At 54.6% G+C, this 24,636-nt stretch overlaps 1 protein-coding gene across 1 annotated transcript; it reads left to right on the top strand.

The window, feature by feature from the left end:
* Positions 1-763: 763 nt before the first annotated feature.
* IGF2BP2 (insulin like growth factor 2 mRNA binding protein 2) lies at positions 764-24,450 on the top strand. The gene is given in 18 exon segments (XM_086618107.1): positions 764-953; positions 1,503-1,563; positions 11,506-11,554; positions 11,936-11,987; positions 12,336-12,399; positions 14,545-14,817; positions 18,391-18,525; positions 18,971-19,093; positions 19,369-19,504; positions 19,704-19,832; positions 20,747-20,770; positions 22,255-22,323; positions 22,470-22,586; positions 22,854-22,928; positions 23,086-23,217; positions 23,480-23,593; positions 24,354-24,404; positions 24,406-24,450. Coding segments are annotated over 18 exon segments (1,839 nt in total).
* The last annotated feature ends 186 nt before the right edge of the window (positions 24,451-24,636 follow it).

The raw sequence follows: 24,636 nt of genomic DNA, 5'->3' as shown, positions 1-24,636 counted from the left end.
CTTGTCGTTTCTCCAAGCCTTTTGGATGATCGGACCTTGGTCGGGGCGGGTTTGCGTACTGATGCTTTCCAAAAAAAAAAAATAAGTGCATTTAATACCGGTTTTGATTTATTTACTGATTTTATACCTCGGTTCCTGAGCGAGACGGTTTCCCTCGCCCTACAGGAATTCCTCGAGGTGTTTCCATCAAGGACGGAGCGGGGTCTGACAGTGGGACACGGGCGCTGGGCGAGGTGTCGGAGATGGGGTGCGCTGGGTCTAAGGGCAGAGGGGGTGGGGTGTGCGGGCACAGCGGACCCCCCGAACGGCTGCGACCCCCCCTCTGGAAGCCTCTTCTGCCCGTACTTGGGCAACCCACCCCCCCCCGGGGGAAGCGAACCGGCTCCCCCCTCACCCCCCCACTCCGAGGCGGGGACATCCCAGCCCAGCCCCAGCGCGGGGGTCTGACGGTTCCAGTAACCTGCTCCGGAACCCCGCGACCCGTCGGGGCGGCCCCGGGGCCGGACGCCCCGTCCCGCCGGGCGGGCGGGGGCGGCGGGCCGGGCTCGGCGCGGCTCCGCCCGCTGCCCGCCGCCGTTGCAGGCTCCTGCGGGGCTGGGGCTGGGGCAGGGCGGGTGGCGCAGAGCCGAACCCTCCCGTCCCCGCGTCTCTACCGGCCGCCGAAGGCGGGGAGGAGCCGGGGAGGGGGGGGGGGGGGGTGGGTTTGTATTTGGGGGTGTCAAGGCTCGGGGGTGGGGGGGGGTGGGGGGGTGCGGCGCTCCCCATGAAGCGGCGGAGGATGAACAAGCTGTACATCGGGAACCTCAGCCCCGCCGCCACCGCCGACGACCTCAAGCAGCTTTTCGGGGAGAAGAAGCTGCCCCTGGCCGGGCAGGTCCTGCTCAAGTCCGGCTACGCCTTCGTGGATTATCCGGACCAAAATTGGGCCATCCGGGCTATCGAGACCCTCTCGGGTAAGGCGCCGCAACATCCCCCCCCCCCCGCCTCCCGCGGCGGCGGCATCCCCCCGGCTCCCCGCCCGCCGCTCCCCCGACCCCGTCCTCCCTCCACCGGGGCTCCTCCACCCCGCTGACCCCCCTCCCCGGGCATCCCCGCCGGTCCCCGTGTGTCCCGTGTCCCCCCCCCCCCCCCCCCGCCAGCTCCTTCCCGCGGCCGCCGGGGCTCTTTCCAACCGCGGGTATTTTTCGCTGATTTTTTTCTTCGATTTTATTAAGAAGCTCCCGAGCGCCGAACCCCCCCGACCCACCCCCCCCCCCGGGACCCGCTGCCCCTCGGGGACCATTTTACGAGGTGCCCTGTCCCAACTCACCGGGGGCGCGGAGCAAAGGGCGGCCGAAGGGGCGGCTGGGGGGGGGCGGCGGGGGAGGCGCGGGCAGAGCACCGGCGAAGGCGGGTACGGGCAGGGCGGGCCGGGGAGGGGGGGGCGAGGGGGTGGGATGGGGGTTTTTGAGGGGGGGGGGGTATGCCCGGGGGTGATGCTGAGGGCCCCGCTGTCTCCTTAGGGAAAGTGGAGCTGCACGGCAAAGTGATGGAGGTGGATTATTCCGTGCCCAAAAAACGGAGGTAACTTCAGCGCCGACACCCCTCTCCCGCCATCCCACCGTGGGGGGGGGGGGCACAGGTTACCGGGGAGGGGGGGTGCGGACCCCACCGCCTTTCACTTTCGCTCCGGAAAGTGGAGGTGCGGGGGGGGGGGGGGGATGGGGGGAGCTCCCGGGCCGGGGGCGGCAGCGGCTCCGTGTCCCCCCCAGCCCCGTCCCACTGGGAAGGGCAGGAAAACGAGTGGAGTGTTTCCCACTCTTTATTTTGGGGTGAATGGGGGAAAAAAAAACCAACCCTCCCCCTCAACTTTCTCCCTTTTTTTTTTTTTTTTTGGGGGGGGTGGGATTTACCCCGGGGGAGGTCGCGCAGAGCAGCGGGGCTGCCCGCGGCTGTTGTTTTGAATAAGTAAATCCAAGAATTCGCTCTTCCCGAATTTCCGCCCCCCCCTCCCCTCCCCAATTCACACTGCTGACCCAAAAAACTCAAGGGGTCGATAGAATCGCGGCGTTTTATTTTAACCGGGGTGGAACGGGGGACCCCGAGGCCGGTGGGATGGGGCCACGCGCTTTTCCCACGGAAAATAAATCCCGGGACCGCGTTGCGTAGCTGCCTCGTCGCAAGATATTTATTTCCTTCCACCACCCCCCCCCCCCCCGCGCCTTTTCCAACCCTGACATGGGATAAAAGATCCGCGTGCTGGGCCGAAAAACCCATCGGATGGTCCCGCTGGATGGTTTACCGTCGCTCGGTGTGGGGTTTTGGTTCGTGGTTGGGGTTGGGATATTAATTTTGAAATGGCAGTGGTGGAGGGAAGAGGTGGGGGGGGGGGGGAATGATGTTGTGTAATTGAGGCTCGGTGGGGGAACGGCTCGTGCCCAGTATCACGTGTGCCGGAGCGGGATTTCTTCTTCGGTAGGGATCACACGCTCTCTTACCTTTAAAAAAAAAAAAAATCTTTGGGGAAAAAAAAAACAAAACAAAACACATCAAGTTGGGGGAAAAAAAATAAAATAAAATATCCCAGCTGTGATATTTCGCAGCGAAATCTACGCAGCGGCCTCGGATGACTTTTGATGGAGCCAGAAATTGGGAATTTGGGGAGATAATATGGACCTGGGGCTTGACCTTTACTATGGATGATGGGGATGTAAACAAGGAATCTGTCTTCACCTAAATTCTCCGTCCGCTGCTTTTCCTTCCAAGTTTGAACAGAAAAAAAAAAAGACATTTAAAGAGCCCCGAAATAAACGCTGATTTATTTTGCATTAGCCTGTTTTCAACTGGCTCCAAGTTTTCGATTCCAGCTCGGCTCCCAAGTTTCCTCAGATTATTGGGATCTCATTGAAGCCGATAGCTTGCTTTTTTTTTTCCCCACAGCTAAAAAACATAAAATATTCTACTTTATATCCATATATCCAGTTAGGGGAGCCGTGCCTTTGCCTCGGGAGATTATAGATTTTATTTTTATAATGTGATTTTTGGCAGGGAACGGAGCCTCACGTGGTCGTGTTTTAGTCGTCGTTCCCCCCCCCCGCCCCGCCTTGAAATTTGTAGAAAATCCAATTTTTGTAGTAGCCATCGGATCCCAGAGAGGCGCTGGGATTTCGGGGCGGGTCGAATGAAGCAAAAATTAAAGCACAAAATAAGTTTGTGCTTTAATTGGGTTTGGGGACCACAAGCCTCTCTTGGCTCTCGTCCCCCGACGTTCCTGCGTCACGGGGAGGGAAACCAGGAGATGCCGGGCGGTGTCCGACCCTTCCCCTCCGCGTTCACCTGGAATGCTGAATTTTTTCGAACCGGATCCGACACGGATCTACTTCACTGCTTGATTCCTGCGCCCGTAAATACGGTTCCATAGGGTTCATAGGTTCCATAGGTTCCAACATCCCTCCGTAGGGAAGGGATTTCCTCGAGGTGCCGCCGGGAGCTGCTGGCAGGGGCTCGGTGCTGTTCCTCCGAAGGCAGGAATTCAACGTGACGGCGGGAAGGAGCGTGAATCCAGCCTGAGCCGCCTCTCACGAGTTAAAAATCAGCCCTTCTGCTCCCATGCAAATGCTTTGGGCTCCTATAGGAACCATCCAACAGTGTCTCGATTGTTTTTTTTTGTTGTTGTTGTTGTTGTGTGTTTTTTTTCCACCCCCTCCCCCCCCCCTTGGAGAATTAAAGGGGAAAAAAAAAAAAAAAACAACCCAAACATATTTTTCAACCAGCGTTTAAAAATTTCAAATTAATTTTTAAATCGATTTTTCAAACCAGCGGGAACAGGGAAGGGGTTTTGTTTGCTGATGGCAAGGTGAGGCCATCCCGCTTCCCGAGGGTTTTGGATCCGGAGCGTGGCAGCGCGGGAAGCATCAGCATCTTGTCACCTTAAAGATGGGTCGTACGTCTCTGAAATCGTTGAAAATCTCTGAAAATAGGAAAAGCAAAACAAAAAAAATCAGGATTAGCTGTGGAATGTGGAAAGCGAACCACCCCAGCGCTGACTTTTAGACAAGGATTGGATAAAAATAATAAGTTTAATAAGTAGCGGAGATATAGTGAAGCCCCATTTAATGTCTCCAGACCAGTGAAATTTTTGAGTTTCCAGTAGCAAAGGTGCCTTTGAATTTCTGCTTCCGCTGTAATTTTCATCCACAAATTCTCGTAGGAGAAATAAAAGCGCGAGGGACATCCGAAGAGCACGGAGCGGGAGGCTGTAGGAGAGAGCTTGGCCTGGAAATCTTGATAATATTAAGAAAATAATAATAAATAGTTGTTGCTGTTTTAATAAATGGCCAAAACTTGGGTGGTTTCGCCCCAAACAGCCATCGCTGGAGGGGCAGCGATGAAAATTCCTGCCCGAGCAGCTTTGCTGAGGGTGATTTTTATGGGATGTGCAGGATTTTCTCCTGTTTCTAAAGGAATTATCCTTAAATAAGTTTCCTTTCTTGAGCATCGGAGCGATTCTCCTTTCCCGGTGTTTTGGCTTGATTGATTTATTTGTTGTTTGTTTTTTATTTTTTTTCCTCACCCCTTTGTTTTTTAAACCCAAAATGCTGCTGACGTTAAGGCTGGGAAAAAATGTGACTTGATTTCGTGTCCCCATGGGCAGCCCATCTTTTCTTCCCTTATTCTTAATTGCTTGTCGGCGACGAGATGCTTAATTAGGGGAGAGGAAATCCCCGGGCAAACCCGTTGCTTCCCAGGAAAAGCCACCGGTACCTATTTGTGGGTGAGTCTATAAATACACCCGAGGAGCAGAAAAAGTGTGCCCATGGATCACCAGTTCTGGTAGCTCTGGTTTTCAAAAATAATCTCGAATTTAGGAAAAAAATCTCCAATTTAAGAAAGAATCTGTAAGGTAAAAAGCAATCTCTAAGTTTAAAAATAGCTCTAATATTTAAAAAAGTCTCCAATTTCAAAAACAAAGTCTCCAGTTTAAAAAGTCTCCAGTTTAAAAAGTCTCCAGTTTAAAAAGTCTCCAGTTTAAAAACAAAGTCTCCAATTTAAAAACAAAGTCTCCAGTTTAAAGTCTCCAATTTAAAAAGTCTCCAATTTCAAAACAAAGTCTCTAATTTAAAAACAAAGTGTCCAGTTTAAAAAGTCACCAATTTAAAAAGTCTCCACTTTAAAAGGTCTCCAATTTAGAAGTCTCCAACTTCAAAACAGTCTCCAATTTTAAAACAGTCTCCAATTTAAAAAATTCTCCAATTTAAAAATTCTCCAATTTTAAAAATTCTCCAATTTTTAAAATTCTCCAATTTAAAAAAATATCCAATTTTTAAAATGATCCAATTAAAAAAAATTCCAATTTTTAAAATGACCCAATTAAAAAAAAAATCTCCAATTAAAAAAAAAAAATCTCTGATTAAAAAAAAATATCTAATTTAAAAAAAAATTAGAGAATCCAAGATTTTCCCCGGCCGCAGCGCGAGGAGGTTTTGCTTCGCGGGAAGTTTTCTTGGATGTGCTACGTTGGCTTAAACTGGATTTTAAATGGAATAAAGAGTGTGAGAAATGAGGCTACTCCCAGTCCTGGTCCAGATTTTAAATATATCTATTTAATTCCTTTTAGTATCTTTTATTTTTATATAAATTAATAACGTATATTTAGTATTTCTATATAATAATATAAGTGTATATATAATAGTATAAATATATATATCAGAATAAAAGATACTATATGCATATAAACATACTGTATATAGAAGATAATATATATTTATATATAAGAAAAATAGTTTTAAATATATATATTTTTAAAAAGATACTTCCAAAGCACTATACATCTATTTTATATATTTCTATTTGATATAATATAATATAATAGATCATAATATGGTACAATAGATATTTTATATATTATAAACACATAAATATGACATTGCCAGGACGATGCTGGTCACATCAGGGATGGGGAAACCCCATCCCGCTGGGTACGTGGCAGGTTCCCTATGGATCTGGGATGCTGTTCCCTATGGAACTGGCCGGGAGCAACCCCTCTTTCCTTCTTGCCTCTTTTTCTTTCCTTCTTGCTCCTTTTTCTTTTTCCTTTTTGCCCCTCTTTTTTTTCCTTTTTGCTGCTCTTTTTTTTTCCTTCTTCCCCCCCTTTTTTCCTTCTTCCCCCTTTTTTTCCTTCTTGCCCCTCTTTTTTTCCTTCTTGTCCCTTTTTGTTTCCTTTTTGCCCCTTTATCCTTCCTTTTTGCCCCTTTTTTCTTTCTCCTTTTCTTTTTCCTTTTTGCCCCTTTTCTTTTTCCTTTTCGCCCCCTGTTTCTTTCCTTTTTGCCCCTTTTTCTTTTTTTTTGCCCTTCTTCCTTCCTTTTTTCCCCTTTCTTTTTCCTTCCTTTTTGCCCCTTTCTTTTTTCTTTCTCCTTTTCTTTTTCCTTGTTGCCCCTTTTCTTGTTCCTTTTTGCCCCCTTTTTCTTTCCTTTTTGCCCCTTTTTCTTTTTTTTTTGCCCTTCTTCTTCCTTCCTTTTTGCCCCTTTCTTTTTCCTTCCTTTTTGCCCCTTTCTTTTTTCTTTCTCCTCCTTTTCTTGTTCCTTTTTGCCCCCTTTCTTTTTCCTCCTTGCCCTTCCTTTTTCTTTCCTTTTTGCCTCTTTTCTTTCCTTTTTGCTCTTCTTTTTCTTCCCCCCCCCCTTTCTTTTACCCCGTCTCTTTCTTATTTTCCCTTTTGCCCCTCTTTCTTTTTCTTTTTGCCCCTCTTTTCCTTTCCTCTCCTTTTTGCCCCTCCTTTGCTTTTTACCCCTCTTCCCCCACCTCCTTAATCTCAAAGAGCTGTGACAGATGGGACATTATTTCCCATTCACCCCCACTGCTAATACATCCCCAGCTCACGGGGATGTATCCATCACGTGCCGTCCCCTCCCCGCCTCCATCCCTGGGCAGGTGGTTCATCCCGCGGAAGAGGACGAGGCTTTAACGTGAACGGATTTTAATTCCTTAAGAGCGTCACGGCAAAGCCCCCGAGCTGGGAGGGGAACTGGAGCAGACGCGGTTGCGATGCTCTTGGCAACTGGTTGAAACTGGGGCAGCTCTGTAATGCTTATCCAGCCCGGCGCTAAGATCCGCTGCTGGATTCGCGTTGGGCGAGAGCAAAACTTGTTGAGGATGACCCCGATAGACTGAAAAAAAAAATAAAAAAAAAATTAAATAATCAAGAAAAATCAAACCAACAGATGTTTTCTTCCTTCCCAGTTTAAGGGAGCGTGGCTGCGGGTCTCAAAAATTCAGTTGAGTTTGAGTTTGGCCCCCACCTGATGATAAGCATCTTTTTTTTTTTTTTTTTGGTAGATATTTTCTTGCCTGGGACAAATATTTCATCAAGCAAGTCAGGCTGCTGGGGAGGTGGGTGGTTTCCAGCACGTTTCCCCTCTGTTTCGGTTTGGTTTGTTTTGGTTTTTCCCCAGTTCTCTTGAAAACTGATTTTTATTGAAAGCAGGAGGTGCTGGACAGTGTTTTCTCAGCCCTCGGTACCGATCCGAGGTGGAAAGTGAGAAAATCCCTTTATTACAGTAAGATATTACAAAGCTTGGCTAGGGAAAAAAAAAAAAATCTTTATTTTTTTAGGATAAAGAGGAGTAAAGCCATCCCTTACATCCCATTATAAGGTTTATATTTAAGCCAGCTCGGTGGAATGGAGTTTCTGGTTTGCTTGTGGAAGGGGAGGTGGAGGTGAAGCCCCTCTGGAGCAGGAGACCAGGAGATGGTGGGGTTGGCGAGTGGTCCACGGAGCTGCAGCCTGGTGGGCAGGCAAAGGGGGTCTGGGGAGAGGTATCCCAAAAAATCCCACCCCGATCCGCTCGATTCTGGGGACTAAACCCCAAGTTTTAAGGCATCTTCTGGTTCTTCCTTGATCTCAGCAAGCTCTTGCTCGTGGCCATCAGCCGGTGACGCCGGCAGGGCGCGGGTGGCCGGGGATTTTCCATCCCATTTTCCTGCACGGTCGCGATGATGGCCCCCTCGATTTCGGTCTAACGGATGCGTGAAATCCAGCGTGGCTCCGGTGTGGGTTATTCCTGAACCCAGCTTGATTCCTGAAGCCTCGCTTGATTAACGAGCCAGCTCCTTCATCCTGCCCGTGTTACCATCCGGCACGCGGAACCCAACTCTTGGGTGGAGGAGATGTCTCCTCCTCGAATTGGAATAGCTGCTAGCGAGCAGGAATGCTTTGGGTTGAACTTAGAAGGGAAAAAAAGCAGGTGGACCTAGATAAATAAAAGTTAAATTGGTTATAAACTGGTTTCTTTAGCGCTGGAGGCTGGTGCTCGGTTGCCACCGGGCATTTCGTCCTGGGCCGGGCACCAAGGTGGCTGGTGGGAACATGCAGGTAGGGAAGAGCAGGAGGGTGATGCAGAAGGATACAGCTCTCCTGCTCGCTACAGCAGGGCTAGTGGCGCCCCTTAATTAAGTATTTTCCCACAAACTCCCTGCCTGGAGTTACTGGTTATTATGATTTATTACTATTTTTTGTAATTCCTACCAGCCTGCCAAACAGGTTGGGTGAACTGTGGCCGCTGCCTTCGTCACCACGTCCTGCGCTGAAATTGCTCCCCTGTCTCCCAGGATTTGGGAGGAGTGAGGAAAATTAAAATAAAGAGGTTTGCTGCCCCAAAATTCCTGTCGGGAGTGGTGTCGGAGGAGGCTGCCCTTGAGCTCTGCTGCCCTGTCCCATGGGGACCACGCGTGGTCCTTGCTCCAGCCCTGGGAATGATACATCCATCGTGGCCCCAGATGCTGCGTCCATCACTCCGTCAGTGATGACCACGCGTGGTCCAGCACGTGGACACCGTCGTGGCGAGGGGACCGCGTCCGGCCGGTGTGCTGGTTTCTCTTGGATTTGCTGCTTCAAAATGCCTGGGGATCCTCTGGGCTACTGGGCTTCGGTGATGGGGCGAGCTGAGCCAAATGATCCCCAAAAGGAGGATGGCTTCTCCGTGGTCCAGCCTGTAGCATCCATGGGCACGGATGGTTGCCAGCCTGGGGAAGGAGGATGGTTGTAGCGATGCTTTGGCTTGCAGCTGAGAGGTGGAATCTTGGGATAAGGTGGGTGAAGGTGCCGCCAGTTCTGTTGTGGGGCTGGAAGGTGGTAGAAGTAACTGGGCAGCGTGTCCAGCGCTCTTGGCCAGTGGGGAGAGGCCAGTCTGGAGCTTCAGTTGGGCTTTTGGAGCTAAGAAGGGCTTTTCCCTGGAAAGCTTGGAGGTGCCCATGGTTGGAGACTCGCTGGCAGTTGGGCTGGGGTTTGCTTGGGCAAACTGGCCTGACTGTGTGCCACCGCTCAGCTTGGGAGCAGGTTGCATAGAATCATGGAATGGTTTGGGTTGGAAGGGACCTCAAAGATCATCCAGTTCCAACCCCCCTGCCATGGGCAGGGACACCCTCCACTACACCAGGTTGCCCAAAGCCTCATCCAACCTGGCCTTGAACACCTCCAGGGATGGGGCAGCCACAACTTCTCTGGGCAACCTGGTCCAGTGCCTCACCACCCTCAGTGTCAAAAATTTCTTCCTTAGATCTAATGGAAATCTCCCCTCTTTCAGTTTAAAGCCATTGCCCCGTGTCCTGTCACTACACATCCTTGTCCAAAGCCCCTCTCCAGCTTTCTTGGAGGCCTCCTTGAAGCAGGTCCTCCTGGGAGCTGAGCATCTCCCAGGACTGGACCTGGGCACCTTAAAATAGCCTCTGGGAAATGTTGGTGTGTTTTAAAAATGACACGTCCCGTTTTCTGGAGTGGGACCTACTGAGCATTTGCACCAGGAGCAGCGGTGTGGGGTCAGCCACGGGTGGGTGGTAAGGACAGGCAGGAGAAGGGGATGGTTTAGGCTGTTGGCGAGTAGCACAGGTTTGTCATTGCCATGGTTCCCCCTGGGCCACATCCTCCTCATTGCCTCCTTCCTGGCTTGAGGTGGGAATGGCTTGGCGTGGGAATGGCTTGGGATGGGAATGGCTTGGGGTGGAATTAACGTTTCACAAGGCAGGTGGTTGTCCATCACAAGGGTCTGGTTGCCCTGTGCTGTTAAATGGGGAGCAAGCGGAGTGTGCTGCAGCTGTAGAGGCACAAGGATGGTGTCTGGAGCACGTCAACCTCCAGCGCGGCGGCGCATGGCTCTCCCCAGCCATGGGTTCTTGCTGTGCCCCGCATTTCCTCTCTGTCCCCGGTGTCTGGCCCCAAAACTACTTAGAAGCCCTTTATCTGCCAAAAATTGTTTGTGGTGTGCAGAGGTTCGGGATGCGCGTGTGCAATGAGAGCAGGGACCAGCCTCGCCACTTGGGCCAAAGTTTGGAGGTCTTGTTTTCCAGCTGTTGAAGACTGCTGGTGGGATCAGGGTGTTGGATGATGTTGATGGTTTGCAGGTGAGCAGGGCTTGTCCACTGTCGTACTGGCTGGCTGCTTGCGTGTCCTCACGTGGCGTTCAGGCTGGTGGTGCCAGTCCTTCCAAGCGTCCTTCTTGAGCTCATCCCAAGGAAGGGCAAAGCTTGGCAAAACCAGCTTCCAGCTGCTGGTTGACTCCCAAAAGCCGGCTGTGTGCCTGGGGTGGCTCAGTCAGAAAACTCGTCACTGATGTTGGGAGAGGTGGTCCTGCTCTGCTCTGATCAGAGCATTAGAGTTGGACCAGGTGAGAACAGAGGACGCTGCCTTGGTCGGAGCTGATGGACTACAAGCAGCGTTGTGAATGCTGATCTGGGTGGGCAGTGGATGGGTTCATGGCTGGGCTGGATCCTCCATGGGCTTGAGTGTCTCAAAACTCCCTGCTGTCCAAGCACACCTCCTTCCAGCCAGGCTGGGGAGATGTTTGGTGGTCATTACCTCTTGGGAAACCTTTGCAACCACGGCACAGTTGGGTGTGCGACCATGTGAGGTTGGGAGTGCAACCAGGCAAGGCTGGGTGTGCAGCCACCTGAGGTTGGGAGTGCAACCAAGGAAGGTTGGATGTGTGACCACGTGAGGTTGGGAGTGCAACCAGGCAAGGTAGGGTGTGTTGGCCATCTCCAAGGACAGGCCTCCAAGGATACATATTTATGTTTCCCCATGGAAAGCAGCCCCACGTTGCTGGGAAGTGGTGGACATCAGTAGGACGCACCTTTGGAGAGCCTCTCTCAAGCAGGGCCGGCCGTGGTGGGATTTGGGGTCCTGTCCCCCTGCAGCCAGCCAGCCCGGGGTGGCGTGCTCAGGGATGTGCGTTCGCGCATCCCAGCCGTGCCTGCACGGCCGTGGCTCTGCAGAAGCTCGTTTCAGGAGGTTTCCTTGGAAACCCAGCAGCCAGCACGAGGAGGGACCGTTCCTGAGACAGCTTCGACCCTGGCAGGAGGTGACCGGTGCAAGGCTGAGAGGAATGGCTTACCCCGGGGCCGGGCTGCTCCGGCTCGGCGTGCGGAAGCGAGATGTTTGGGCAAGCTCTCACCAGCTGTCGTCCAATTCCCGGGAATCCTTTGCCCTCCTGCTGCGACGTGCCCGTAGACCCTAACCCGGGGCCTTTGTCTCCGCAGGAGCAGGAAGATCCAAATCCGAAACATCCCCCCCCACCTGCAATGGGAGGTAAGGAGCAGAAAATCCCAAAAGCATCCCAGAAATGAGTTTCGGGATCCCATCTCCTCCTCCATCGGTTGTGCCGAGCAGCGCAAGCCGCGCTGCCGGAGCGGGTGGTCTGCACGTGGGCTGCTCTCTACCTTCCCAGTTACCCCGGGAGGGAGGTGGAGAGTCAACTGGGCTCCGGCTCCTGCCTGCATGGGGGTCCCGGGGCCGCTTTGAGTGGTGGGACATCATTGGGGTAATGGGATGCAGGTGGGTGAAGGCATCTAAGGAGTTGGGTGACGCCAGCTCTTTGGAGGGTCTGTGGGTGAAGCCGGCTCTGCCCGTGCCTGGCCAGCAGTGTCTCCTGCCCGCCTCACCTGGCATATTTGCTGCTCTCTCCCCCAGGTGCTGGATGGCCTCTTAGCTCAGTACGGGACGGTGGAGAATGTAGAGCAAGGTAAGATGGTCCAGCATGGCGGTCCTCATCTCCACAATGGTCCTAGCACCGCTGCCCAGCTCTGCCCATGCCGGAGAAAACCCAGCAGGGTGAAACCTGGTTTTCCTGGTCATCGGTAGTGGGCTAAAATGGTCTTCCCTGTGGAGACAAGCCTTACTAGCAAATGTAGGGCCACCCAGCCGGTGGAGCGATGGCATGGGCCATCAGGTCTCCGTCCTCCATGAGACAGGCATTAACCTCTCACCATCCCCACCTGCATCAGCCCTTCGGGATGTGCCAGGGTGGCCGGGAGCGGTGGTGGCATCTCCTCCCCTGCTCTAATGGCTCCTTCTCTTGCTTTTCCCCCAGTCAACACAGACACAGAAACAGCCGTTGTCAACGTAACGTACGCAACTAAAGAAGAAGCAAAAGTGTAAGTGGGTTTCGTTGCGTTTTGTCCATGTTTTTACACCACCCAAGCTTTTCCCGAGGAATCCCAGGTATCTTCCAGGCTTCTTCTTGTCTTCCCTCTAAGCCTCCTTGGATTGTTTCTAAGCTCTTACGGTGTGACCTTCAAGTGCCTTAGGAGTTGTCTGTGTATCTTCTCAAGATGCAGCGGGCAGATGTTGGTTTTGTCTTGAGCTGTGTCATCTCACGTGTCTTCTGCCAGCGGTCTTCTCTTAGCCCCACTGCTGGGTGGTCTCCTGTCTTCTCCTTTCACATGGGAGATGGAGTTTCTCATGGTGCCCCATTGTACAGGCACCGCTGGACCAGCTTGGGGCCATCAGCCCTGTGATTGTCCCGTCTTCATCTGTGCCTTCTCCTCTTGTCCCCAAGGGACTCCCAGATGTGCCATTTCGCCATTCCCTTTGAACATTGTCCTTCCTACAAGGTCCTCTGCAGAGTCACAGTGGCCCCGTCTTCAGGCAGCAAAGCGCTCTAGAAAGCTGAGGGTCAGGTCGGATAAGCAGGTCGTCAAGGAGTCGTCTTCCCAGGTTGGAAGTCCAGACCTAAACTAGGAATACACTGGATTAATCACCAGTCCATCCACCCAGCCCGAGCTGCTGAAGAGGTGGAACTTGGTGAAGGAGGTGGGAGAGATGGTGAAGAAGCGCTGTGATGGTGGGAGATCTAAGTACTGCCCCCGCCGTTTGGGGAAAATTCAAGTTAGAGACCCAAAATGTTCAGGGACCTTCACCTCCTGCTTCCTGGAGCCCAGAGAAACCAACTGATGAAGGCTTTTGGAAAGTTCTTCTGCTGTGGACAAGAGGGAGGGCCTTTGGGTGGATGAATGACTGGTTAGAGGAGGTGAGAGGGAGGTGAGGGGTCCACGATTGGTTTCTGCAGGGGAGGGAGAGCAGCAGAGGGTAAACGACCTGCACGTTGTGCAGAGTTGTGAAGAAGTGCCACCCATCGAGTGGTGGAGGAAAAAAAAAAAGGAAAAAAAGAGGAAAAAAAAAAAATTAAGGGTTATTTCAAAAACGCAAGGACTACTTCAAGCAAAAGGCTTTGTCAGAGTCTTGTAGAGACTTCAGCTGTGTCCTGGAGACCACCCTCCGTTGGCTATGAGTAAGCAGCGAGCACATCTTACTTGGTGGCCTGGGTATTTTTGATGTGACCAAGAGCCCGGCAGACCCCGTGCAAGGAAGAGCTGTTGCCACAGTCCCTTTGCCGATGGACTTCCCATCTAAGTTGACCATCACGGGGTTGGTCTTGTGAGGACAGAGATGGGGAGAATGATCTGCTGGTTCAGGAGGCCACAGAACGGTCCACTTTGCTCCAGTTGGGGTGGCCACGCTGGGCACGTGGGCCGGCTGGTTGGCAGCAGGTGAAGGGAAGGTGCCGTGGACCACAGGTGAACAAGGCGTGAGCTGCTGTGTCTTGGGATGTCTGGTAAGGAGGGAAGGAAGTCTCACCAACCAAGCAGTGCTTGATGCTCTGGGCTAAGAATCTTCAGGATTAGTGAAGATGCCGTGATCTGTCGTGTCCAGCTGGACTGACACCTGTCTCGTGTGGTGCTCAGCAGCTCAACGTAGAAGCGAGTGGTGGGAGGAGAGGCCAGGGTGGTCCGTGGGTACGTGTGTTTGGTTTAGAGCAAGCTGTGGTAGGAAGAAGTTAAAGGAAGGCTGCACCTCCAGCCTCACCAAGCTGGAAAGGGAGTTGGGGTTCCCAATAGAGGGGCACCACGTGCCACGTCCTTCTCCTCGAAGTGATGCTCTTATTCAGAACCCCTCTGCCACCTTTTCCATGCCCAAAAAGCCCACGAGAGTGTTTCCACGCTGTGTGATAGCTTCTGGCCAGTGCTTTCCCTGGGTGATGTGGCATATCCCCAGGCTGGCATCCTACCTCTGCTGTGGCATCACCCACATAGGGAGGGGACATCGTCCCACCACGCTATGGGGCTTGCTCCACATGGGGAAAGTGGGAGGCCTCTGGCTTCCAGTGGCCACCTTCTCCAAACCGGGGAGGGAGGAAGGTGGAGGGCTGGGGAGGGACCATGGTCTACAAGGGCAAGTTCTGGAGGTGTACCCATCCCCGGAGAGCCCCTCACCACCGCCCGCCTCTCCCTACCTTGCAGAGCAATTGAGAAGCTGAGCGGCCACCAGTTTGAGAACTATTCCTTCAAGATTTCCTACATCCCGGATGAAGAGGTGAGCTCCCCTCCGCCCCCCCAGCGATCTCGCCGCGGGGGCCACTCTTCCAGGGAGCGGGGCTCCTCCCCGGGGGGCTCCTCGCAGCCCAAACAGCTCGATTTCCCACTGCGGATGCTGGTGCCCACGCAGTTTGTTGGTGCGATCATAGGAAAGGAGGGCTTGACCATAAAGAACCTTACTAAGCAAACCCAGTCCAAGTAAGTACCTCGAATGGTTTCGTTTCCTTCTGTAGGGTGCTGTGGGTCCCCGGCGTTGGTCCTCCGTGCACTTGGGGCTTTGGAGTGCCGGCCAACGCCGTTTTCTTGGGGTGCAGCCTTCACGGGACGGTGGTAGAGCCCATGTCCTAAACCGTTCCTGCTGGCCAAGGGGGGGTCTGGGTGCAGCAAGAAGGTGGGGGACGCCCGCCAAAACCGGCCAGGAACGGGTTTCTAAAGCCTAAGGATGGCGGGGGATGAGGCTTTAGGGAAAAAACGGCAAGTTTGGGGATGAAACGCTGAAGGGGGGTCCTAGGGACAGACCACGGTGGTCTTCACCCTTGGTGTCAGCTTGTCCCACAGTGCCCAGTATGGACTCGAGCTGCCATAGGGGGAAAGCGGGCACCGTGGGAGCGCTGCCTTCGGTGGGGTGGGCTTTCCGTAACTGTTGGAAGCTTTTTTTTTGCAACTTAACATTTTTTATTTTTGAAGGAAAACAAAAAAACCCCAAACAAATGGAAGGGGAGGGGACTGTCTTGCTAGAAGTTATCCCGTGTTTCTCTTGTCCATGTTGACGTTGATTTCACCTCTCGATTCTCTGCATGGTTTTCCCGCATGGTTTGTTCCTACCTGGATTTGTTTGGTTTTAACCCAAAGCTGTCTTCTCCCACGCTCATCATCCTGAACCCGGTGGTCCCACAGGACATATAGGACTCCTGTACCAGCACATCCTCCGGGGCGTCCTAGTTCTCAGAGGAGCTTTTTAGAGGCAAATTATTTGGTAAAGAGCGCGTCCGCTTGAGCAGGAGGTAGCGGGACGCTCCGCAGCCGAGCGAGCCGAACCCCGGCGCTGGGTTTGCAGGAAGAGGTTTGTACGGAAAGGGGGCAGACGCGTTAGGGAGAGGAGCTCTTGGAGCCCTAGAGCGTGGCCACCTAGTAGCCGTGAGCTGATGCCACCTGGCCGCAAGCCCTTCTTCTCCAGGTGAGTCCCCTGGTGTGACGAGCAGCGAGCGTCGCCGCGTCCTTGCCGCTCAAGACTGGAAGGTTGCTCTTGGCCAGCCCCGTGCCTGGCGAGGAAGGTGGGAGGCACCAGCGGCTGGTTTCTCCCAACCACATGGCCAAACGCTGCTGCCTGGGGCAGTTTCTGCCACCGAGCTGTCCCGCGTTGTGGGTTGGTTCCCTGTACCTGGCCCGAAGACCTGTTGCCATGGAAGAAGGCCGTGCTCCATGCTCTCACCTCTCCTGACCTACCTGAGGAGGCCATGTGGCATGGCGGGCCACTACCTCCGCTCCAGCCTTGGGCAAGGGGGACCTCATGCACTCAACCCAGGTAGTCACAGGAGACCATTGCCTTCAGTTTGGGGTGTCAGCCCGCAGCTCTGTGCCTGCTCAGGTCACCCTCACCCACCGGTGTGCTGATCCTGGGGATGAGGGTGCTGGTGACATCCTGCTGCCCGTCCTCTGCTCCTACCCAGAACAACGTTGGGTCCTGGATTTCTCTGGTCACGTAGGACTTCACCCCTGTCTCCACATACAACAATTGCCGGAGATGCTTTTGACCTCCAGGGGACAAAACTGTCCTCAGGTTGAGCTGTCTTCTTCCTTGGCTGAGAAGTAGCCCAGACCAAGAGCCCACCCCACCAGAGGACCTTCCTTGGTCCTGGGTCCTCGTCACTTTGGTGCATCCATCCAGCCTGTCTGTGGCTCTTGGCCCCTCTTCGGTACGAAGGCACAGCCACGTGCTCCATCTCTGCCTTGACTGCTCAAAGGTTCAAGAAGCTGCCGGATCCACCCCATCCACAGGGTTTATTGAGGTGGCCATGGATTCCCCATCGGTTCCCCCCAGCTGGGAGCGTCAACCCGGCATGGCATTGCGGCACCGCTCTGGAGCATGCGCCTGTCATCACCTTTGGTGGCACGTCGTGATGTGTTTGCCATCTCTTTGGTGGAGGGGGTGGCAGTGGGTGCCCCCCTGCCTGCTGGGCGCTGCCTGTGAAAGGAACACATCCTCCCAGTCAACCTGCTGGAGCTCCACAGACAGGAGCTCCTTAGAGGGTGTCACACGCAAGTGACAGCACACAACTGGGTCTCTGTGTGTTGTAGACACAACCGAAGGGTAGGGAGAGCCTGACGGTGTTGATGTCTCCAGCACCTCATTGCCTAGTCTGAGCAGGACCAGTGTCCTGCCTGAGCAGGTCTGGCTGAAGCCGTAGGAGATATAGAGGGTTGTAGCCTGCAAAAGGGATCAAACTCTGTCTTCATCCCCTCTTCAGTGTGCAGAGGAAACCACCCTGGCTTCCCTTTCGAGGCTGGTGGTGTCAGGCTCTTCCCTTATCTCAGGGAAGGTTCACCCAGCTGCTCCCCCCTGTAGATGAAGAGTCCTTGTTCCTACACCCTGGTTCATCAGCTCCTGGAAGAGTTGACCTGTGCAAATCCGCCATGACCCTACAACATCCAAACATGGTGCTTGTTAGAGGTGACTCTGCACCACAGCCCTTGGCCGTGCATGCACAGCAGCACCCATGAATGATCCCAGTTGGGATGGAGACCTCTTACAAAAACAGAGACATGGCCAGAGGGCACCGTGGTGGAGCCGAGTGCTGGTGACATTCACTGGGTGGCTGAGCGGTCACTACTGCACCTTCCTCAGAAGATCTGGGCCAGCCCAGCTCTGGGCTGCAGCAGTGACAGGGACCCCGAGGTGGTGACCGATGGTAGGATGGCTGCACGGCGTCATCCTCCAGTGGGAAGAGTGCACGGACTCACGTGGAGAAGACGGAAAAGTCGCTTAGCCCTGTTCTTCAAGACGCGTGGTTGACGTGCAGGAGTCTCCTACCCTGCTTTCCTCTCTCCCTCTCTCTCAGGGCCTTTGCCAGGTACGGTTGAGCGGTGAGGAGCGAGCTGGAGGCACGTGCCTCCTCCCCGCCATGAGCTGAGGGGTGGACCAGAGGAGCTAGAGCACGGTCCCTGCCGGTGCGCAAGGGAGAGCTTTCTGGTCTCCCGCGGAAGGGCGTGAGTACAAGCGCTGTCGTTGACGCGTGCCTCCGTGTCGTGACAAAACGCTGCCGACGGGTAAGTTGTCTCTCTGACCCGAAGGGCACCCAACGGTCGTGGCAGCCGCTGGTCGCTGGGCAGCCGCGGGTGTTGTGCAGAGAGAGGTTGAGGTTGGAAGGGACCTCTGGAGACCTCCAGTCTGGTCTCCTGCTCCAAGCGGGACTGGCGTCAAAGATGTTAGACCAGGTTGCTCAGGGCTTTGTCCAGTTGAGGAGTTGTTCCGCCCCCTCTTGATGCATCGTTTGACGGTGGTTGACATCCCCCAGCTCCTGGGGAAGACCTCAGGTCATAAAGGTGAACGTAGCTCAAATCTGATCTAAACCAACTGAAGAGAAAAGCTACCTGGGCTTGCATGAGACCAGGTGATGGTAGATGTACGTCAGCGAGGCCCAGGTTCACCCCAGAGCTTGAGCAGGTGGTGCAGGTTGGAATGAGCAAGCTCAGCTCCTGAGCTCTTGAAAACCTTCATGTGACACCAGATGCATCTCAGGGTGTTCCTCTCTGCTGGTTCTTTCGCTGTAGGGTTGACATCCATCGGAAGGAGAACGCCGGCGCTGCCGAAAAGCCCATCACCATCCATGCCACGCCGGAGGGGTGCTCCGAGGCGTGTCGCATGATCCTTGATATCATGCAGAAGGAGGCTGAAGAAACTAAGTCGTAAGTGCCCCTGGCTCGGCAAAACGGGTGGGTGTGGTGGAAGGGAGGTAAATTCAGCCATCAGTGGAGAAGCAGCCATCTTCTGGCACCCTCCACCCCCTGAGGGAACTGCTGGCATTCGGAGTTCCAGGATAGAGTCATGGGTCAGTTAATGACTTACCACTTAGTAACTTCTCCATGGTGTGGTTGGCAGTGCTGTAGAGACCAGAAGCTCAGGTGGGACCAAAGAGCACGTAGGCAAACTTGGAGAACAAAACCCCATGAAATATAGATTTACCATTGGGCTTGGGAAGTCCCTGAGTTCCTGTTCCCCAGAAGCTGAAGAGATACAATGGTGGGAAACGGTAGTGGTTCTTCTGCTCCTTCCACCACATCGTTAGTGCCCGTGGCTGGAGATTTTCCTGGCCAGATGGACCTTTAGATTTTATCATTTAATCTATTTTAGAGCAGAAGAGATTCCCTTGAAAATCCTAGCACACAACAGTCTGGTGGGGAGGTTGATTGGCAAAGAGGGCCGCAATCTCAAGAAGATCGAGCAGGACACGGGCACGAAGATCACCATCTCCCCGTAAGTCCTGGTGAACATCAAGCTATCCCCCTCCATCCGACATGGTACGGGCAGCACTGGAGCCAGAAAGCAGAGCAGTTGCATCCTTCCATGCATGTTCCCCATCCTGGGTGCGTGTTCCTTATCTCAGGTGGATGGTGGCATGGGGCAGGGGGAGGGCGTGTGGTCCCACAGTGTCTCAGGGGGGGACCTTCGTCTTTGATTTGAGTTTTCCTTATGTTTTTTTGACTTGGAAAAAAAAAATAACTGCGTCTCCGGGTTTATCTGTGGGGTAGTTTGCAGGATTTAACCATTTATAACCCCGAGCGGACCATCACGGTGAAGGGCAGCACGGAGGCGTGCTCCAATGCCGAGGTGGAGATCATGAAGAAGTTGCGAGAGGCCTACGAGAACGACGTGGTGGCCGTCAATGTAAGCTCCCAGCCCTCCTGCCCGGCATGCCCCTGCTTCAGAGCCACTGCTGAGGTGGCCAGAAGAAAACCGGGAGGTGGTGATGTCGATCTGTTACGGCAAGGGTCGGTCCTCACCCCTCATGTCCACACTACATGGTGAGAACCTCCAAACCCCAGCTCTGGTTTTCACTCGTTTCTCCATGTCTTCGCTTTCCCAGCAACAAGCCAACCTGATCCCAGGACTGAACCTCAGTGCTTTGGGCATCTTCTCGACGGGGCTGTCCATGCTTCCATCCACCCCGGGGGGCCGAGGGGCTGCAGCAGCTGCCCCGTACCACCCGTTTGCAGTAAGTTCAAGAGGTTTTGGGGTGTGGGGGATGCGTTCCGAGCGGCAGAGCGGTCTCTAGGCTCTCCTACTGTAGCTCTTGGGTTTGAGTGGACACCGTAGCTATAGGAGCCATCTCATGGGGAGCCTTGAACAAGAGCTCTGACTCTTGGCCGTTTAGGGAAGATGCTCCTCACAGCTGCTAAGTGGAGAAGACAGTGAATGAACGTGGCTTGTCCCTTCTTGGATTCAGCTGCATCCCAGTGTTGTGCTCAGCTTGGTTTCACCTACGTTTAAGGACTGGCCACATCCCAAGTCTGCTGCTCTCTGAAGGTGTCCAGGGGCAATCTGTGCCGATGCTGGCATGGAGAAACCATCTGGGTGGTCTTCAGTCCTGACCCCCAACCCACCGCTGGGTTGCGATGGTGTGGGCGCAGTTGTGCCCGGCGGGTCTGGCCTCGGTGGCCGCCTGAACCCATCGGCATCGCCACAGGGCGCGTGGAGTGTGGCATCAAAGAGGATGAGCAGCACAGCCTGTGCACCCACCACCATCAGAATTGATCCCTTGGTCCTTTGATCTACCTTTGACGGGTCGTGCTTGCTGGGAGCCAATCTTCACCTGACCTCGTAGGCGAGGGTTCCCCTCTTCCTTGGGGCGCTGTGGCTGATGAGACCTGGGGTAAAGCAAGCCTGAGGAGCAGTTCCAAAACCACCAAGGTTCCACGCGGGCAGGGATGGTCCAGCGTCAGAAGACCGCGCTGGCCAAAGTGTTGATGGAGAAGGTCCATCCCCAACCCACTACCACCTGCAGAGCACCCTTAGGATGACCAAGCTCTCTTAGTCCTTCTAAATACTTCTGCTGAGATGGTTCGGCTGCGCGGCGACCGGCGCGCGGGTTGATTCACTTGTGCTGTTTTCTTTTCCTGGCGACGCCAGCAGCAGAGCGGTCGGAGGAGAACGGTGAGTGCCAGGCTGGTGGTGCGGAGGAGAGGATGAGTGTGATGTGTGTGATGGCTCTTGAGGGCACCAAGAGGGTCGGTCGGTCTGTTGGGGAGGATGCTCTGCCCACATTGGCTGCCCAAATGAGGGCAGCCTTCAGAAGACATCTGCTTGAGCGTTGATTGGTGTGATGGAGAGGAGCTGGGCAGGTCTCCTGAAGGGCAGCGGTTGGTGGGGGCTCCTTCACCCCAAAGCGATGGCCTCTGCAGGAGCAGGAGAAAAAAAAACAAACAACAAAATCTTGGCTCTGTGGTGGCTCCATCCAGCCAAGTACTTTGTGTTTCACACCTCAGAGTGGTCATTTCTGACCGTGGCCTCAGCAGGACCTGGGGCCGGTGGGTGTAGCTTAAACCAGAGCTTTAGAGACCTGGTGAGGATGGAGGATGGGGAAGGAGCCTCACGGTGAAAAGGAGGAGCTGGGGACATGCAGTGCTTTCCCTGACTGTGAGGACAGTGTGGGCAGGAGAGGTCACGTTGGTGTAGGAGACATGGAGAATCCATGGAAAGGGCAGACGTGGGGAGCATGAGCTTGGTGCAAGTAGGAGCTCGAAACCTGAGAGTGGTGAGTTTAAGTAGAGGACCAGGAGTGAGAATGGTGTGGGCAGCAGGGCTGGGTCATCTCCGCCCAAGCAACAGTGGTTTGCAGGTAGCATCTGGTTGTGCTTGCCCAGATCCAGAGTGGGAGAGAGTTGTGTCCACTGCCAGGAGAAACGTCTGACGTGTTTGAGACACAGAAGAGTCAAAGAGGAGTTGGGTTGAGTTGGATTGGGCTGGGTTGAATTGGACTGAGTTGGGTTGAGTTGGATTGGGTTGGGTTGAGTTGGATTGAGTTGGGTTGAGTTGGATTGGGTTGGGTTGAGTTGGGGTGCTGGCACACACCCCTTGCTTTCTCCCTGTCCCCAGCCTGGCCATGCTCTCACCCCAGTCTTGAGGGGAGGAATGTCTTCTTCAGCCTTTGCTTTATCTCCTCTGGAACTGGAGAAGGGACATGGTGATGGACACGGAGCCAAACCAGACGTTTTGCTCAGTTCTCACCAAACCCCACCTTCTCCGCTGGGGACCGACGGTGGTTACAGCGTGGTTTTGGCTTTCCAGGATCGTGGCTGCTCCGAAGGGCTGTAGGGGCTGGTTTTCTGCTACAACCGCAGGACACAGGCGGAAAAACACCAGTGGGGAGGGACTGGGGGTAACTGGGAGCCACCGTCCGCTTCCCAGCCCCATCGCGCTGCGCTGCCGGCACAGGATCCGGGCTGCAGCTCACCCCCCCTCACCCTTGGGGGCACATGTGCTCTCTGAGTGGGGGGTTTCAGGGGCTGTGGGGTTGTCCCCATGTCCCTGCCAGGCCCACGGTGGTGGCACCTGCTCTGCATTGGGCTGGGGGCAGCCGGGAAGGAGCTGGGATGTCGGCGACATCACTGACCCTGGTTTTTCTCTTCCCACCGTAGAGCTCCTCGGCGTATCTCTCGGGTCTGTACGGAGCCCCCCCGGCTGGCACCTTTCCCCATCAGCACCCCGTAAGTGCCCAGCACCCCCTTTCCATGACATCTCCCCACCTTGGGAGGGTGGGCACGGGGCTGGGGTGGGCAGATGCTGGCAGGGAGGGACAGCCACCCTCACCCCGGTCTGCCCTGACCACCTCGCTCTTCCGTGCCCTCGCCAGCTGCCGGAGCAGGAGGTCGTGAACTTGTTCATCCCGACGCAGGCGGTGGGGGCCATCATCGGGAAGAAGGGGCAGCACATCAAGCAGCTGGCACGGTTTGCTGGTGCCTCCATCAAGGTGAGCTGCAGGGCTGTCCCCAGGCTTCGTGCCTCAGTTTCCCCTTCCTACTGCCGAGGGCAGCAAAGCAGAGCCCTTGGGGAGCGGATTTGCTCCCCAAATTAGTAGAAACGCAATCCTGCAGCACCCCAGTTGTTGGCCCTGCTTGCTTGGGAGGGGACACCTTGCTCAGGGGGATGTCCCGGTGGGGGGGACATCCCACGTAGGGAAGGTCTTGCCGAAACAAGGCCATGCTCATGCTCCTTCTTCTCCCCTGTCCCTCTGCAGATCGCCCCAGCGGAAGGTCCCGATGCCAGCGAGCGGATGGTCATCATCACGGGGCCACCCGAGGCGCAGTTCAAGGTGGGCTGGTCACGGAGATGACGGGGTTGGGGGACTCTTTGCTCAGTACCGTGGTGTTGGTGCTGCTGGACACGGGCACATCATCGCCCTGGGCGAGGGAGGGCAGTGCCAGGACCGCTGCCCGCCCGTTTTACTCCCCTTACCTTCTCCTCCCCAGGCCCAGGGTCGAATATTTGGGAAGCTGAAAGAGGAAAATTTCTTCAACCCGAAAGAAGAAGTGAAGCTTGAAGCCCACATCAAGGTGCCTTCCTTCGCCGCCGGCCGCGTGATAGGCAAAGGTGGCAAGACGGTAGGTGAGGGGGGTGCAGGGGTGCTCCCCCACCGCTGCCCTGGGGTTGTGGAGATGGGTATCACCCATCAGCCCTGCCTGGGCACTCGGTGATGGCAGCAACGTCTCGACCCCAGCCCTGTGTCCTGCTGGTGGCTCTGGGTGGGTGGTGACCATCTCAAGACAGAACATGGTGCGACCCAGGGCAGCCTGGTTGGGAATTTTTTTTTTTTTGGTTTGTCTGTGACAAAACCTACCTCGGGGGCTCTGTCCTTTGCTCCAGGTGAACGAACTGCAAAACTTAACTAGTGCAGAAGTCATTGTGCCACGAGACCAAACCCCGGACGAGAATGAGGAGGTCATCGTTAAAATCATCGGGCATTTTTTTGCCAGTCAGGTAAGGTCTGGCCGTAGCTTTTTCCAGTATTCTCAGCTGGTTTCATCCTTCAAGGAAAGCTGCTGGAGGCACAGAGCTGCATGAGCATCCTGGCTCTGATTCGGCTGGTTCCCACGTGTCTGGGAATCACAGAACGGTTTGGGTTGGAAGGGACCTCAAAGATCATCCAGTTCCAACCCCCCCTGCCATGGGCAGGGACACCCTCCACTACACCAGGTTGCCCAAAGCCCCATCCAACCTGGCCTTGAACACTTCCAGGGATGGGGCAGCCACAGCTTCTCTGGGCAACCTGTGCCAGTGCCTCACCACCCTCAGAGGGAAGAATTTCTTTCTTAGATCTAATGGAAATCCCCCCTCTTCCAGTTCAAAGCCATTGCCCCGTGTCCTGTCACTACACACCCTTGTCCAAAGTCCCTAATGGTGTTTCGGAAGCTCTCTCCAGCTGTGCCAGCACTAAAGTTCAAGATTGGCTTAATTTACCTAAAAATACGTGCCTTAGCCAGGCCGGGTAGCAGCACCCGGGGCGGGATTCGGCTCTTTCCCCAACATCACTGCCCATTAAAACCTCGGAGGGCGATGAGCGGCGAGATGGGGGGGCACCAACTATTTGCCATATTCCAACCTGGTGTAGTGGAAGGTGTCCCTGCCCATGGCAGCGGGGTTGGAACTGGATGATCTTTGAGGTCCCTTCCAACCCAAACCATTCCGTGATTCCTTGACCCCCCCACTTCTTGCTTCTCTCTCCCCCCCCCCTTCCAAGACTGCACAGCGCAAGATCAGGGAGATCGTCCAGCAGGTGAAGCAGCAGGAGCAGAAAACACGCTCAGGGAGCCCCGGCCTCGCAGCACGGCAAGTGAGGCTCCCACCGTGCCGGCCAGCACCGCCCCATGAATGTAACCCCACCGCCGGACCCCCCAGCAGGTCAGGGGAGCAAACCAAAGACACCCCCCACCAGCACCACCACCACCACCGCCCCGAACCATCTCCCCATCCTCCGCGAGGATGCGCAGCGGAGGGGCCCGGGGAGGGCTCCGGCCATCCCA

The sequence above is a fragment of the Tauraco erythrolophus genome, chromosome 11 (genome assembly GCF_009769465.1).
Source record: "Tauraco erythrolophus isolate bTauEry1 chromosome 11, bTauEry1.pri, whole genome shotgun sequence".
NCBI classification, from domain to species: Eukaryota; Metazoa; Chordata; class Aves; order Musophagiformes; family Musophagidae; genus Tauraco; species Tauraco erythrolophus.
This window is presented reverse-complemented; position numbering and strand designations above follow the sequence as displayed.